At 50.4% G+C, this 17,370-nt stretch overlaps 1 protein-coding gene across 2 annotated transcripts in view; it reads right to left on the bottom strand.

Moving 5' to 3' along the window:
* Positions 1-3,271: 3,271 nt before the first annotated feature.
* OSBPL10 (oxysterol binding protein like 10) overlaps positions 3,272-17,370 on the bottom strand; it is a 245,735-nt gene continuing 231,636 nt past the window's right edge. For both annotated transcript variants that reach the window (XM_028518710.2, XM_028518711.2), the window contains 4 exons: positions 12,932-13,118; positions 11,220-11,402; positions 7,221-7,374; positions 3,272-4,926 (listed from right to left, as the gene is read on the bottom strand). In XM_028518710.2, coding sequence (XP_028374511.1) covers positions 4,882-4,926; positions 7,221-7,374; positions 11,220-11,402; positions 12,932-13,118 — 569 coding nt within the window. In that variant the 3' untranslated portion in view covers positions 3,272-4,881. The remainder of the gene's footprint in view (positions 4,927-7,220; positions 7,375-11,219; positions 11,403-12,931; positions 13,119-17,370) is intronic.

The following is a 17,370-nucleotide window of genomic DNA, read 5'->3' as shown; positions in this document are numbered from 1 at the left end:
ATGAAACCACGAGTTGGTTCTTCAAAAAGGTTAACAAAACTGACAAAGACTCAAAAAAAAAAAAGTGGGGACAGTATTACCAGTTTTGTAGAAATGAAAAATTACAAGTACTGGTAACAACTGTATCAACAAACAATAAACTAAATGAAAAGGGCAAATTTCTGGAAACAAGTAACACACCAAGACTAAAACTGAATCGCAAAAGAACAGAAAAGATGAACAAGGCCTGTAGCCAGGAGGAGATTGGATCAGTAAGGGGATGGGGGGACCTCCCAGCAAAGAAGAGCCCTGGGACTGATAGCTTCACTGGTGAATTCTACCGCACATTCAAAGAAGAATCAACACCTGTTCTTAAACTCTTAAAGTCTTTTTTTGGAAGAATAGGAAACTGCCTAATGCATTCTATATGGCCAACATTACCCTAATACCTAAGCCAGATAAAGATACCACAACAGGAAAAGTACAGAATAGTAGGCCTTGTGAATACTGATGCAAAAATCCTAAATACAATAAATAACAAGGCAAATTCAACAGCATATTAAAAGGATTATACACCCTGACACAGCGGGGTTTAGTCTTAGAATGGAAGGATAGTTGAACATACAAAGCCAGTGTAACACACCATACAGTAAACACAGGACAAAGTGAGGGGGAAACACATGATCATCTAAGACTCGGGTGTCCAACCTGTGTCCCAGCACAAAACAATAAATTTACTGAAAACCTTATGGTTATTTTTGCGATTACATGTCACAATGTATTTAATGTGTCGCCCAAGACAACTCTTCTTCCAGTGTGGTACAGAGATGCCAAAAGGTTGGACATCCCTGAAAGTAGATGCAGAAAAAGCACTTAACAAAATTGAACACCCTTTCATGATAAAGTCACTCAGCAACTAGGAATAGAAAGAAACTATCTCGACACAAAGGCCAGGTATGAAAAAGCCACAGCTACCATACACGATGACATAAAACTGAAAGGAACAAGACAGGATACCAGCTTTGCTACTTCAAGTATCGGCAGTTCTAGCCAGGTCAGTTGGACAAATTTTCTTTTAAAGGCATTCAGACTGGAAGGGAAGAAGTGAGATCTGTTCACAAATGCTGTATTTAGAAGACCCTAAAGATGACAGAACTAATATGTCCCACAGTTGCTAGATACAAAACCAACACATAAAAATCAGTTGTTTATACATTACCAACAATGAACAATCTCAAAAGGAAAATGAGAAAACAATTCCGTATGTAGTCACATCAGACAGTAAAATACCAAAGAGTAAACTAAACTTAAGGAGCTCAAAGACGTATACACTGAAAACTACAAAATACCCCTGAAAGAGACAGATGACAAATGAAAAGGCATCCACTGTAATTGAAAGACATTATTATTAAGGTGGCAGTACCACATGTACAGAGTAAGTGCAATGCTTATCAATTTTATTCGTGTTTTTAGCAAAAATATAAAATTCACATGGAATCTCAAGGGACCCTTAATGGCTAAAACAATCTTGAAAAAGAAAGTAGTTGGAAGTCACACTTCATGGTTCCAGAACTTACTACAAAGCCAAAATAATCAAAACAATATGATACTGGCATAATGATAGACGTAAACCAGTGGATTAGAATAGAGAGCCCAGAAATAAACCCCTGCATAGATGGTCAAATAATTTTTTAATAAGGATGTTCAGTGGGTAGAGGAGGTTGTCCCCTAACTCCAAAACAAATGGTCCTAGGAAATCAGGAAAACCATATGCAAAATAATGAAATTGGACTCTTAACTAACACAGTATATGAAAATTCACTTTAAATGGATCAAAAAAAAACCTAAACACAAGAGCTAAAACTATAAAACTCTTAAGAAAATGGGAGAAACACCATGAAATTAGATTTGGCAATGACTTGGTTATTGCAGCAAAAGCACAAGCTACAAAAAAACAAATTGGATGTAATCAAAATTAAATACTTTTGTACATCAAAGGATACCATCAACAGAGTGAAAAGGCAACCCAAAGAATGGAAGAACATTTATAAAAAATTAACATCCAGAATTTATAAAGAACTCCTATAACTCAATACATAAAACCCAATTAGAAAAATTAGCAAGGAACTTGAATAGACATTTCTCCAAAGGTATACAAATGGGGAATGAACACATAAGATACCATCACTAATCATCAGGAAAATGCAGATCAAAACCACAATGAGATTGTGCTTCATACCCATCAAAATTTTTACAAACAAAAGCAGAAAATAAGGGAGAAATTCAAATCCTTGTGCATTGCTAGTGAATTGCAAACTGGTATAGTGGAAAACAGTATGGCAGGTCCTCAAAAAATTCACCATGGGCTCTTCACCTGATACAGTGCTTCCACGTCTGGGTGTACATCCCCAAAAGAACTCACATAGGGACTCGGGTGCTTGCGCTCCCGTGGTCACAGCAGCAGCACTCACAATACGCGCGCGTTCAAACCCAGATGTTTGTGATGGGTAAGTAAACAATGTGAGCGATACATATATATTCACATACCATGGAGTGTATTATTCAGCCTTAAAAAGGAAATTCCGATGAACCTGGAACACATGCTAAGTGAAATTAGGCAGGCACAAAATAGGTATAGTACCCTTATATTCGTATGGGATATATTTAGTCAAGTTTATAAAAACAAAACAGAATGGTGACTGCTAACAGTTTCAGATACTGGGGTGGAATGGGAGTTACTGTCTAATGGGTAAAAAGAATATGAAAATCAACAAAGAGCACATGACAACATAGATTGATCTGTAAACACAGTATTAGCTCAAACAAGTAAATTAATGATGACTCCATTTTTTATGAAGTCCCAAAACAAGCAAAACCTAGCACGCCCTTGAGAAAAACACATGACATACGTGGGGACAGAAAAACAAAACGCAAGAGGGCAACTTGCTCCAGGAGTCAGGACGGTGGTGGTGGCGCCCCTGGGGTTGAGGAGGGGGTAAATTTTGTAGGGCTGCAAACACAGCTTTTAAGCCAGTGACCAACAGGTTTCTTTACTTAAAAAGTAGGTATATGGGTGCTTATAATGATTCTTGGAACTGTAATATGTTTTTTGTGAATATTCACAACTTTCTAAAAAGCAGTCAGCCCACCCACTTACCACCACCACCCCCCAAAAAGAGAAAAGCAAGCCTTCTTCTCCATGTTTTACTTACCAGATGGTTTATCTTTTGAAGGCCGGAAAATCTAAAAACGCCAGGGATTACTTTTCAGTCTTCTCATTCAGGATTTTCCCCCCCTCAAAATAGCATCTCTTCTGCTTTTTCTCTCAGAAGCAAAATACTTCCAAACACTTTATTCTCCCAGGTGTTTTAAGACTCTGCACCTAACCACGCCTGTATCACTTACTTTGCCCAGTATTAATGTCTCACAAAAATAGAACATTCACTAGATACGAGTTAAATATCCTTATGGACTTGTCATAAAATATCCACAAATGTTTATCTGGTAGAGTTTTCATTGTATTTGAAACACTTTTGATGTAAATATGATTGGTGTTCACATCAAATTAACAATAACCAGTAAATTCTGAGCTCATTTAGAGCCACCAATTCCAACAGAATTTTTTAATCCCTAAAGATAACACAGACACAGATAGGTATGGTATTTAATTGAAATATATTTGTCTAACATCTACAAAGTGTGAACAATTGGTCTTAAGAAAGCAGACGAAAGGCACAAAATTAGTATTACTACAGAGAAGCATCATGCTACTGGATTTTATAAATATTCTCAGGGTGGCACAGTAAAAAATAAATGAAGCATTGAGCCAAAATCAAATGTGTCATTTTTTCCTCCTTGCTTTATATTCTAGTCAAGTCCTGACCTCATTTGTAAAGGCTGAAGACTGAAATTCAAATGAAACCATGGCACGCTTAGGCAGGCTTTATTTTAATCACAGTGGTTTTCTTGAAGAGTTGGGGTCAAACAGTAGAGGTGCACTTAAAACAAAATGCACAGAAAGTTCTTTTCTCTTTCCCCAAACTAAATACAAGATTGAGGCTGTGGTTGTGCATGGTGCTATATGCATGCGTTTAACTTCTAAAGCCCTTTTTTCATCATAAAAGTAGTGTGAAGTTTCCATATGACTTATTTTCTACTGTAAAAGCAGCTTCAGAAAAATATGTATGAGTGGCGCTTTGAGCAGGAGAAAGTATGGGAGGGAAATTCCAAGATGGGCCTGCCTCTAAGTTCTCCCAGAGCTGCTCCATCTTGCAAGGCTCTGGCCAAACCTTTCATAGCTTCCTGCCGATTCCTCACTCAGCAGAATGAGCTGTTTATCTTTCTGGAGAATGGACAAATGAAATGCTGAAGTGGGGAGGGAGGTGGGAATCAATAATTTTGAAATGACAGCCACCTACCAGGAATGAGCCACTTTCCACCAGACGGATGGATGTCAGCTGGGTGATGCCAATTCAATTTTGTTCTGACAGGAGTCGACCACCTTTGTGAGTGCAAAACATTTTTGGCAAAGCAAGAAATAGAAAACGTCAAACCTTGTTGATAAAAAGGTGCCGTAATTACCCACTTAAATCTTAGTAAGTGAAGTATTTACATGTGTAATACCCAGCAGATGTGTATATAATGCATGTGTGTGAGCGTGTAGTGTGCCAGGAGTCCACACACACCACTTGTACACACACACACACGCCCCAAATGGCTCTTGAATAAATCCAGTCCTATAGTAGAGTCTGGGGTTCATTTTTCACAGTATATAACTTCTCAGGTACCGTTTCTTGAATGATATCAAGAGGTCTCAGCGAGTACCAACAGAACCTTGATACTGTACCACTTTAATTCCTACAAAAAGAGGCCTCTTTCTGAAGGCTCTGCCCCTCCACGCCATCAGTGTGCCTTCCAGAGGGGATTGAAGTAGACCCAGCCGTCACCCTGTAAGAGAAAGGAGACATTACATGGAGACCTCTCAGCCGGCAAAGCGGGGACACAAGAAGAGTCCCAGGCGCTGCTGGATTGGAGACGGAACACCCTGCGAAGCAGTGCTCTGTTAGTGTCTGTTCAGAACCACCACCAGTATGTGTGTCCGACCTGTTCCTGACACCTCGGCTGTGCCAGGCGCGTGGTCTCACTGCCCCTCTGCAGCCCCGCTGCTTTCAGAAGCCCACATGATCTTCGCATGCTGGCATTTTAGGAGGAAACCCCACAAAAATGATCAAAATAACAAAAGGAGGAGGCTTTATTGGATTACACCAATGAAGATGGCAAAAAAAAAAAAACACAAAAAACCCTTTTAAACAGCAGGACGTTGGGGCAGGGGGAAGAGGGCGTTGGATGGACAGGCAGGAAAGAAAAAGCAAAGTGCCTGCACATGAGGTGCTGGCCACCCACCAGCCTGCAGGGGAATGCCCGACGAGCTGTCACCGGCAGGCTGCAGTCACAGGTAAATCACACACCAGACCGAGAGGGTGCGCACAGTCTGGTGCCACACGAGAAGGGCATATGCTGAAGGGTGACAGTTCCGGTGTTGGGGTGATTCTTGCTCTCTACGTATTCTCAAGCCTTCTGTCAGGAACACACTGGCTTTTATTAAACCCAGCGTGAACAGCAGTATGTGTGCTTTTGTTGTCATTTTGTCTTTAATGTGCATCTTCCTGTCTTAGAGACCAGATCTGCGTCACAGAGAGATCCTTGAAGGACTCGGATAATTTTATCTGTCCACTTGGCAGGCACAGGTGCTCGGATTACACATATTTCGGGGTGTGACTGTGAGGGTGTTTGTGGATGAAATTAGCATTGGATTGGTAGGCTCAGCAAAGGGGACTGCCCTCCCCAGTGTAGGTTAACATTATCCAGTCTGTTGAAGGCCTGAAAAGGAAGATGGAAGGAGGAGGAATTCACTTTTTTTTTTTCTGCCTTACTCCTTGAATTGGGACAGGGATTTACACTGTCCGCCTCCTAGGGGTCCCCAGCTTGCACTGCAAATGGCAGGTGCTGGGGATTTTCAGCCTCCATATTCTCGTTAGCCAATTCCTCATAATAAACCTACCTTTATTTCTGTCTCCTGTTGGTTCTGATTCTGTTGTTTCTCTGGGGAACCCTAATAATAGAGTCACCTCACCTGGGCCAGGCTTCCAGACAGGGTGCCCACTGGGTCTCATAAAGGCAGAGTCTCCCTAACCAGGCTTTGGACCAGAATCCAACCCTGGGGTCTCCAGGCTGGAGCCGCAAAGCCTGCCTCTGGGGGAACAGGAGCTGCTTCCCGCTCCTGACCAGAAGTGCACCCCAAGGTTACTCACTCACCCACAGCCTTCCAGCCCCACAGAATTACCCTTCCTTGTAGCAGAAGTCAGGCATGAGTAGCACCTGGGCCAAGAAAGCCCATTTGAACTTTTTAAAATCCCTTCACACCACATTAGCATCAGATTTCTCGTACAGATTCAGATTTCTGGCTTGTGAACAGGGAACAATTAGCTTGTGGTCATCTGCAGGCAAGGTGGCGCCCAGCCCCCTTAGACACAGACTCACCCGCCCAGGCCTCGCAGGCCTGTTTCTCACTGACACTGCCAGGCTCCTGAGGGCCCGCCTTCAACCCGGCTACTACGCTCACTCGCATCATTTCTAATTCTGGCCTCAGAACGCTTCCCGGTTGCTCCACAAACCACTTCAAGAGCACAAGGGCCTCAACTGAGCACGTAGCGCCTTGCCCACTGCCCACTGGATGGGCAGTCGTGGATTTTATTGCTGCCTTCCAGTGTCACTTTCCTGGGTGACAGCAGCAGCATTCAGGCACAGGACTGCCCATCCCGCAGGAGGCAGAGCTCTGAAGGGCAGTTCCAGCCACGGAGGTTCTGGCACACCCCAGTGTGGAGATGGGCTCCGAAGTGGTTTGCTGACTCGGAGCTGATGACAAAGTGGCAGGGGTTGTGAAATTTTTTTTTTTTAATGACCAGGACAGCATCCAGATCTGCAACCCCATTCCTTGCCCTCCCGGGCAGGCTGATGTGCTTTTCTGACGGGGGCTGTCGGAGGGCCAGTGGCAGGTGCTCAGTTTGCCCACAGGATGGCCTGGCCCCAAGCCGAAGCCGGAGCCAGAGCCAAGCCACCCCAGACCTTCCCAGGACCTCCGTCCGGTACCCTGTCATCATCCGTCCAAACCATTGCGTTAGCCAGACATAACCATCTGCCCCTCACGCTGGACAAATGCCCCAAACAGGCGGCGGAGTTACCTCCTGGATAAAATACTTGGGCTGCCACGGGGTGCGGAGGCTCTCCCGCTTCCGTTCCTCCACCCGCTGCTTCTCCTCCAGGCGCCGCTTCTGCTCGGTGGCAGCATCAATGTCCCCCAGTCGCAGGTACCGAGTCACCTCCCGCCAGAGGTTCCTGGGGATGCACGGAGGAGAGGACATGGTTAGCCAGGGCCACCAGGCTCAGGGACGGCCACCCTCGGCAAGGAGGGGCCAGAGCAGGGAAGGGGACATCTGGGCAGATCTGGAGAGGCAGCTCATTCCAGGTGCCTCAGAGATGCCTAGACCCAACCGGGATTTGAACCCAGGACTACCTGGTCCCAAGCCTGTGCTGTAAACTTTCTTGTCCTGAGCACCATGGCTCTCTCAGGACTTGGACTGAGTAGAGATTGAATCTGGTGGTAACAGTAATCCTACTATAAGCAATGGACACTTACACAGTGTTAGCCATGTTTCTAAGCATTTTACATGTAAACTCTTTAATCACAACAACCCAGTAATAGATGCTATATTATCATCCCTATTTTAAAGGAGAGGAAAACAGGTCCATATAAGGTGACTTGTCCGAGGTCAGCAAGCTGATGAATAGGAACACGTGGTTTCCCACAGGGGCGCCCAGTATTAGGAGATGCAGACCCAGATATGAGTGTGGGGGGCGGGGGGGGGGGGTGTTTATGCTACAGGCTCCATCCTCGCCCCCACATCTGCACGGGAAGTTCCCCCTCTGCCACACTCGCTCACTGTAGAAGGCGCCTAGATTGGCTCCTATCTTACGTGCAGTTTCCCGCCTCAGGACTTTCCCAGGGCCGTCCCTGACTCATACACTGTTCTAGAAGGTGGGCAAAGGAATAAAGTAGAGCGGGACCCACGCTCTTCCTCACTTAGACACATCGGGACAAGTCAAGATTTCACACTGAAGGAACTCTTTCATACAATTAATTAGATCCTGGGCCGGGAAGCATGCCCACCACAGGGCACCCGTGACCCCGTGCACGTTGGGGCCACCTTAGCAGGAAGCCTTGAGTGTGGGCAGGATTGGGCTGAGGAAGGGCGGGAGGCTGCCGGCAACGCGAGGACGAGACAACCAGACCCCGCTGAGGGGGATCAGAATCGAGGAGCTGGGAAGGGGCGAGCTCCTGCCGCCAGCTCAGCTTGCCCACCGCCCACCCAGAGTCCCGCAGCACGGAGACCAGGGATGGTGATGCTCCGGCTGCGGTTTGACAGCAGGAGAAACTTCCGAAGTGGGGTACAAAGCCAGGTCCGAGGAGCCTCGCAGCCCCTGCTGTGCCTGCTGTGCCCTGTGAGCTGACTTCGGAGGGGAAACGCCTGGCCAAAGCCCTTCAGGGAGGTGAGGGAAGGAAACCGAGGGACCGGGGACTGGGGCATGTCACAGTCCCAATCACCTGCAACCACGATACACTTCTCACTCGGAGGGAGGGGCTGGGCACACGGACACCCAGGGTGGGGGTGCACTCAAGAGCAGGGCAAAGCCTCAAAACCGCAAGATAGTGGCCCCAAGTGTATAAAGCAAGAACTGGCCCCAGACAGAGAGCTCTGGCCAGACACACAGGGACCCAACCAAGATCACCCTCTGAGGGTAGGGACCCGTGGGGAGGGGTTAGGGACTCATCTGGGAAAGACTTTTCAAGACGAAAGAAAAAACAGAAAGGTGAAGATATCAGGAGGGAAGGGGGGGAGCAGGGCAGTGACGAAAGCAGGAAGGAAGTCCAGGGGTGCCATCCCTGACAAGGGGAGGTCAGCGTGGCAAAGGGCCGGCGAGCGGTGAGTGGCTGGGGCAGGGCGTGGCTGGCGCCGCTGGCTCTGCCTTCACCCAGCAGGGCCCCCAGGGCTCTGGCCAAGGCAGGACTCTGCAAACTCGGCATCGTGAGCAAATGCACAGGTGTGGGCAGACTGTCAGTCAGTCTATCTAAAAATCTTCCCTCTTCCTCTGATGGGACAGTGGTTCCCTCCCCTCCAAGGGTGCAAGTGGGGACCGGGGGCCCCGCGAGGGCTAGCACCACCATGGTGAGGGCTAGGACACCCAGTCTAACCGCTGGCCCACCTGGCCATGCAGGTGGTCCCTCTGGGTGAGTGGGCTCGGGTGTTCTGCGCAGCCAGGGAGCTCCTGGACCAGCCGAGCCACCTTGCAGGGCTGTTTGCCCTGGGAAAACAAGGTGGGCAGGGCTCAGTTTCCCTGCAGCTTAGCACCATATTTCAGTAAGGTCTGCAGAGGTAAACCAAAAAGCGGGGGCACCCTGTGTCTGACTCCGGTACCAGACCCTCGGCCTGCCCCAGGCTGAATTCTGAGTTCCCCTGGCTACGTGAAGCCGCAGAGTCTTAATGAGGAGCAGCTGCCTGACTCCATATCCCTGGAAGAGCAACACAGGTGGTCAGTTTTGTTCTCAGCCGCCAAACCAGAAACACAGGGTTCCCGACCCTGGGAAGGCTTCGCTGGAGGCAGCGTGGGCAAGGGGACGGCTTTCTGCCCTGTCACAGCCTGCCCCTTGTCCCGCTACAATAGTCCAATAAGCTGAGCTGAGAAAGCCAATGGTGAGAGATCATGCCCTCCATCTGGACACAGAAGGTCACACCCACTGTCCTCGAATAAACAGAAGAATGAGTGTGCTGATCCCACAAGGAGGCAGAGGCTCCAGGGGTAGTGAGGCCCTGGTCTCATTCAACTCAGTTACCACGTACTGCATATACCCACGGTTGTATTCCCACTGGTGACAAACTCTTCTGGTAAAGGCAAACCCTTGCCCAGAACCATCTGTAATTTGTCATTCTGTGTCACATGTCTAAAGAGCGTACACTGCTTTTACATAAGGACAGGAGTGGACAAATATCTTCTGTAATGGGCCAGGCAGCAAACACGTTAGGCTTGGCACAACTACTTCATTGCCACTGTAGCAAGAAAGCGAAGGTAAACAAACAATAATCATACCTATGTTCCCGTAACATTTTACAAATATCAGCCATAGGCTAGATTTGGTCCCAGGGTCATAGTTTGCTGATCTCCTGGATTAAAAAATCAAAAGAGCAGCTTTGGGTGGTTCAGTTGGTTGGAGTGTAGTCCCATACACCAAAAGGTTGCAGGTTCGATTCCCAGTCAGGGCATATGCCATGGCTGTGGGTTCGATCCTCGGGGCCTGTATGTGGAGGCAACCAATCGATGTTTCTCTGTCCCCTCTTCCTTTCTCTCTAAAATCAATGAACATAACCTCGGGTGAGGATTAAAAAAAATCAAAATGGCATATTCCACAAAGAGTACGGCTGTGTGCCTGCATAAACATCACTGGAAGTGGCTGCATTATATTCGTACCGTAGAGCGGACAAGCTACCTCATCAGATATTTTATGTTAAACTGTTTTCCTCCTGCTGAACAGGCAGATGGTTGCTTTTTCTTTTAATTCTTTAATCAATTTTATATTAAAATTTTTTCTGAATTTAACAATTTCCCCCTAGAATAGATTCCCAGAAGTGGAACCCAAGATTAAACTGAATTAATGAGTTTACAGCTAAACCTCACACATTCCTACTCTCAGCTCAGGGTACACCGTGTCAATGTGATCACACCCTTGCCAGCGCTGAAGTTTCTTTTTTAATGATGTTGCTAATTGGGTAAGAAAAAGAAAAAAGGTATCCCATTGCTTCACTAGTTCTTTGATTACTGGCAACTCTCTGTATTTAACTTTGTAATGAAGCAACGGACCAGCCGACAAGCTCCATCCGCGCCCGGAGGACGGGCACTGAGACCCTGCTGCAGACCCTCACGTGCCCCCACGAAGCACAGAACCCACACTGGCAGCTACAAAGGATCCACTGCTACGGGACACGGTGGAGAATTCCAACTCCTCCACACGCCAGAGCATGATCCCGGGCCCACCTCCATGAGCAGCGGACCCTCCTGAGGCTTGCTCCCTGCCCCCTGGGTGGAGAGCAGAGGACAGCTGAGCCGGACAGAAACAGCCTGACCCCCACCTGGACTCCATGGGCCCCTGCTTCTCCAGGGGCCTGATCTTCTTCCGGCACACGGGCAGCGCGGTCGTGTCGATGACCTTGGTCTCTCCGTTGCTGTAGGTGAACTCTAAGGTGCCGTTCCACTCGCCGTGGGCCTTGCAGACAATGGTGTTGGTTGGGTTGTGCTTCACCTCGGCTGTGACCCTGAGCGAGTGAACCAAACGAACACGGTTTGCGATGTGATCAAAACACAGAGACTGCTTCAAAAGGCAGACTCACAGTTAGAGATGTTTTTTTTTTTTTTATGGGGCAGCATGGAGAGGAATTGTTTTTTCGTGTTTTGCTCAAAGACCAGCTTATACAATGTGATCTAATATCCTTGAACAACAACAAAAAAAGAAGATATTGATAGAAAGACTGGTGGGAGGTGAATCAAATCTATAGAGTAGTTAACAGGCCAATCTAGCGAAGGCTGAGCAAAACCCCTGACCTCTCGCTTGGCCTTGCACCTGTACCTGCCCATTCACGGCCGGCCGCAGCTCAGGGGGCCCACCTGCACGCTGGCTGTAGGAGCACCTTTGCAGAGTGATCTGTGGGCTCCCGCTTCCCCTGCCCGGCCTGAGGGAGCTCTAGGTCTCCAGCTCTGGGTGGCAGCAGATCCTGGCTCCCTCTCTACCTTGAAGCCTGCCGATTCTGAAGCTTGAACGACTCAGAACCAGGGAATCCGGCTCCAAGCAGCCAAGTCTATGAGGCAAGCTCATCCCTTCCCCGTGGCCCAGCCCAGGCTGAATTTAGTTTTCAAACACAGGCCTGGAGCTTTCTGCCCGAGCCTCGACACAGCCTAGGTCCCTAAGTGGTGCACAGCGGCTCCAGGCAGCATCAGGAGGCTTCGGGCTGCACCCAGGGGAAGGGCCTTAGTGTGCAGGGAAAGGCTTAACAACTGGCTCTCCAGGAGGGAAAACACCCAATTTGTAGCATTTGCATATTTCCGTGGGGCCCCACCACAGGCTGATTTCAAGCTACCAGCTTGGTACGAGGGGCGGAGCTGGGCAGAAGTGCAGCACGTGGTCAGCCTGTGAGCAAGTGTGTCTGCATCCCCCTCGGCCACTGAGGGCGGCCACTTTCCCAGGCAACAGACACTCCAGCAGCCTCCCATGAACACCATACAGAACACTTTCCACGAGAAAGGGTGGGGGGAGCTTGTTTCTACAGTAATGTGCTCGGAAGGAGAGTTTTGTAACTGGAGCAATAAAACCAACGTGGCACTTCTGCCAACAGCAGACCTCGCCTTCAATTTCTTAGGTTTGTGCTTCCCCAGCTCCTAGAGGAAGGGGCGGGGGAAGCCCCTGATCTCACAGAGGACACGGGATTCAGGAGAGTTAATGGAGCCAACCTAACACGAACAGGCAGCTCTCAGATCGCATCGTGTCCCATCAGAGAAACAGGCTGCGGCCTCAGAAGGGAGAGTTTTCTGTAACAAACGGAAGCGTCTTTTTTCTCTGGCACTCTGCTACCAGATCAGCAAAGGCTCTCACTGTAGCTTGACATGGGGAGGGCTTAAAAAAAAAAAAACTGCCATGTGACAAGGGAGAAGAAGCCCGTTTTCAAAAATGTCTGTTCAGAACTTTCTCTTGTTTTTCCATCCATCCCATGGCTGGAGCCGCATTTTTGGTGGAGACGAGAACTCAGGGCATCATGGTAAGACAAGGCAAAGGCCCCCGGCTGCCTCCTACCTGTGCACCTTCCCTCCGTAGAAAGGCTTCGTGTGGAATATCACGGTTGCGGAGTACCCCGTCTTGGCGCAGCTGATGCTGACTTTCCCTCCAAGCTCCACCCAGGGCACGGTGAGGATGGAGCGCGCGTAGGCACTGGGCAGGGTGAACACGTACTCCTCCCCGTGTTCCAGGAGCCTCAGCACACCTCCAGGGAGAGAGGAGGGGGCAGTCAGGCATGCAGGTGCAAGAAGAGGGCGGCCAGGGAGCAGGGATCCCGAGATGCGAGAGAAACCAAGCAGCCTCCTGCAAAGGACACTGGCCTCCCACCTCCGCAAAGGCCGGCTGCCTGCCCGTTCGCCATGAACTAATTTATTGTGTGCCCTACTGTGTGCCAGGCACTGTGCGCGACCATGAGAAACAGCAGCAAACAAGACAGAGCCACTGTCTGCCCTCAGGGAGCTGGACAGAAAGGTGGGCGTGAACCCATCGCCAAGCAAACACAGGGCCTTGGCTGGGACGAAGGGGGAGGGGGAGGTGCCCGCTGTGTCCACTGAGTCGCACCAGCCAGGGCTTGACGGGGCAATTCTTAACAGTGGTATTTCCGTTTGGGAATACGGAGGAAGTCTCAAAATCTGCGGTAGGTTGTGCACATAAGGGACCTAGAGATCGGCGGGGGCCACATCCTGCCACTCACCGTCTTTAGAAAAATCTCTTCCAAACTGACACGAACCTTCCCGCACGTCCCCGGAGGCCAGTGGGCCCCAAAGCTGAGCTGGTGTCCAGGCGCAAGCCAGACCCTAATCCTCTGGCTCTTTGCTGAAGACCTTTACCATGTAACTGGGTGCCGACTTATTAAAGAACCTGTAATTGAGCCTTCACACCACTACTTTCTAGGGTTTCATTAAAAAAGAATACCTGCCCCTAATAGGAATAAAAGACTACATTAAAACTAGACGCACAGATGGGAGTCACAAACGAAGGCTCCTTTTTCGTTGGCCCAACAGCTAAGAGAAGCTGAAAAAATGCCAAATAATCCCTCCTTCCCTGCCGACGTTCGACGTTCGTCCTCAGGCTGGGAGATCGTGGTGTTAAATCCCACAAACTGATTTATCAATGAACACGAGGCCGAGCGTTAAGACTTTCAAACTGATAAATTTCAGTTAGTGGCCCAGCCGACCTCAACCGGAGAAACCACACGCCCCCGACAGAACGCGCGCCCTGCAAAGCCCCGAGTCAGACAGGGAGGGGCTCCGGGGAACCCGGCTGCAGGCGCCGGCGGTGCTCCCATCCATCAGCGCCGGGCGCCGCGTCACTTCTCATGCTGGAACTAATTGCCTTTCCCTACAGACTCAATTAAGAGGCTGTGCCATTTTACTGGGCAGCGGTTCTGCAGCTGTGTGAGTGTGTGTGTGTGTGTGTGTGTGTGTGTCCTGGGGGAGGCGAGGTGCGAGAGCATGAGAACAGGCCTCCGCTCCCCGGCAGCGTGGGGGAGACGAGGAGAGGCGTCTTTGCTTCCCTGTGGACACGGTGGATGGGGGCCCGGAACAGCATCTCAATTAGGGGTTTGCAGTGTCGGAGCTGAGAAGCGATGGGGGGGTGGGGGGGGGCGGGCGGGGGAGACATGTAGTTAGGTCTGAGCTGCAACCTAAGTAAATTCAAGGCATAATGAAGCACTTTATAATGGCATTTTGTAGTAAGCTAAATATGCCACAGCCTAAGGCAATAATTTAAAAGATAAGCCCACGTATTTAGTACACAATTTCAAGGGGACCCATTTAAGATCTGAATTTTAAAATGAGAGGGTTGGGAAAATGTTACTTTAAACTCAGTCAAAATAGCCATGGAATGTGCTGGATCCATGCGAGGAACAAATGAGGGCCAGAGAAGCACCCCGCTTCCCCACGCCCAGCCCTGCGAAGGAGCTCTGAGCACAGGAACCAGCAAACTCTGAAGTCTGGGGATTCTCACAAGTATTTTGTAGTGTGGCAAAATAAGATCATAGGAGTTTTTCCTGCAGGTGGAAAAGCAGCAGCTGCAAATTCTCCACTTCAGGGATGACTACAGCTGAGGGCTCAGAGAGGGTGGTCCAGGGTTTCCCACCCACAGCAACAAGTGCCTGGTGCGCAGTCACATCCCAGAGTGCGCCTGGGGCTGTGCCCGGTGAATGAAAGGCCCAGCCCCCCCCCCCCCCCCCGCCACCCGTTGTTTGTCCAGAACATGGCAGCCAAGGCCCTGGGACAGCAGGGGCCTACCCTACAGAGACATGCAACAACTGCCAACAAAGAGAGACAGTGAGGACCGCAGCTCACCACGGGGACAGGGTGGGAAAACCAGGGCTCAAAGCACCCACCACTCTCAACAAGGGAAGTTCCCGAGTAGATGGGCAGAGGCCGTGGCTTCTGGGGGGCTAAGGAGGGAGCCCTGTGGAAGATGTGTCTAAGTGGAAGGGCTGACAGGATGGACCGGGGTGCAGAGAATGGAGAAAAGAGGGGCGAGAGGAGCCAACGTGCTGGGAGCGAGAACAGGCACGGAAGCACTCACACAGGCAACGAGGTTACACACCCGCCCCTCAGCACAGCCCACGGCCCCTGGGGCCTGGGGCCGGAGGGCGGTGGGTGCCCTTCTACTCTTGGGTGAGAGCAGGGAGCAGCCCTGGGGCTCGGGAGAGGCCGAGTTCCTCTGACTGAAGACTTCCCCCGAGTCACTAGAAACAGAGCTGCCAAGCTTCCCCTGTATCAAAAACACGTAGATCCCTCCTGGGGCCCAGGGACGGGAGGCGCCCAGCCTGCGCTGTGATTTAGGGGTCTGCGGTTTTCCCACGCCTTGACGACCGGCAGCAGGCGGTGCTGCCGTGTGCGGGGGAATTCCCGGGCAGGAACGCGACTGCTTTCGGTGTACCAGAACATTCATTTAGTTTTATCAGAATGTACTGTATTCACCGAGCCCTTATTCTGGCTAGTCTCAGAGTTCAAGTGTGCGTGCGTGTAGGAGGGAGGAAGACAAAAACAACTTGTCTACTTACTCCCGGTTTTGCCACGGGGCCTGCGAACTCCCACCTTCAGTCCATTCTTCACACAGTAGCCAGGGGAGGCGGCTAGCATCGCACCACCCTCCCCGACTCGCACCTCACTCAAGGCAAAAGCCCGAGTTCTTGCAGGCTCTCCAAGCCAGCCCCCACGACCTGGCCCCTGCTCCCTGGCCTCCTCTGCTCTCCCCACCTCCACCCCCGCCCCTACTCTGCTCTAGCCACACTGGCCTCCTGGTGTCCCTAGAACTCTCCAGATCCACGTTCCTGCCTCTGGGCATTCAACCCGCCTGGCTGTTTGCTTGGAACATCCACGTGGCTCACTCTCTCCCCTCCCCCAAGCCTCTGGTGAGGTACCCCACTCTGAGGTCCCCCTGCCAGCACCCCCCTCTCCTCCTCTCCGGCTGTCTCGTTAGCACCAGTCATCATCGTCACCTGTCACACCTCAGATTTCTCGCACTCATCTGGTTTCCGACTCGCGCATTAGAACATCCGCTCCCCCAGGGCGGGAACTGGTCCGCCCTGCCCACTCCTGCACATCCCACCCAGGGACGGTGCTGTTGCTCTCACACGTGAACGGATGACCCACGGGTCTATCTGAGCCTCCCTGTCGTAGAGAAGGAAGCACATACACGGGGAGCAGTATCTCTAATTCAGAGACCATCTGGGCAAGGTTCCTCCGGGCATCCTTCCCTGCCCAGGGCCCCTGCCCCACCACCCGAGTTTAACGCACCATCCCGCTGTCTTCAAGTCACATCAAGTGTCTTGTAGGTTCATATGAAAGTTTACTCTAGTATGCTAATAAAGCTCAACAGCTGGATGAATTTCCAGACGACATGAAAAGTCAGTGAACGAATCCCTCGATCCGTCCTGGGAGGCGGGGGCCGTGTCTCCTTAGAACAAGCCTGCAATCTCCCACTCACACGGGCTTCGGTGCAAACTGAAGGGGGCGGGGGGGGGGGGGGCGGCCGCCCTCAGCACGTTCCTTTCTCTGCACACGAGCGCACTTCTTCTCCGAGAACTGCATTCCGTGGGAAACTGAGGCTAAGGAACCAAACTAAACAGAATGAAGTGAGTCTCCCAAACCCCAAGATCTGTTTGGAAACAAAGACTCCACCGGCGCAAACCCTGAGGCATGGGGTGAGCCGCTGCCAGCTTGTGGAAGCACAGAGCCCCAGATACGTCACATTATCAGGATTAATGCCGCTCTAGCTCCTTATCACACACGAAAGTGTAGGACTCAGGGCGAACACACACCTCCCCCTCAGGGGCCTTGAGAGATCCTCTTCCTGCCTGGTGCTCCCTGCCTTCAGCGGCAGCAGCTGCCTGAGGTGCTGGAACCCGGCTCCCTGCTCAGGGCACCAGCACGCAGCAGCAGCAGCAGGGGTCCAGCACCGGGGCTGAGACCTGCTCGCTGGGACCCGCCCTGCGG

The sequence above is a fragment of the Phyllostomus discolor genome, chromosome 7 (assembly GCF_004126475.2).
Source record: "Phyllostomus discolor isolate MPI-MPIP mPhyDis1 chromosome 7, mPhyDis1.pri.v3, whole genome shotgun sequence".
Lineage (NCBI taxonomy): Eukaryota > Metazoa > Chordata > Mammalia > Chiroptera > Phyllostomidae > Phyllostomus > Phyllostomus discolor.
The sequence above is the reverse complement of the archived record's forward strand: the minus strand, read 5'-3'. Positions and strand labels throughout refer to the sequence as shown.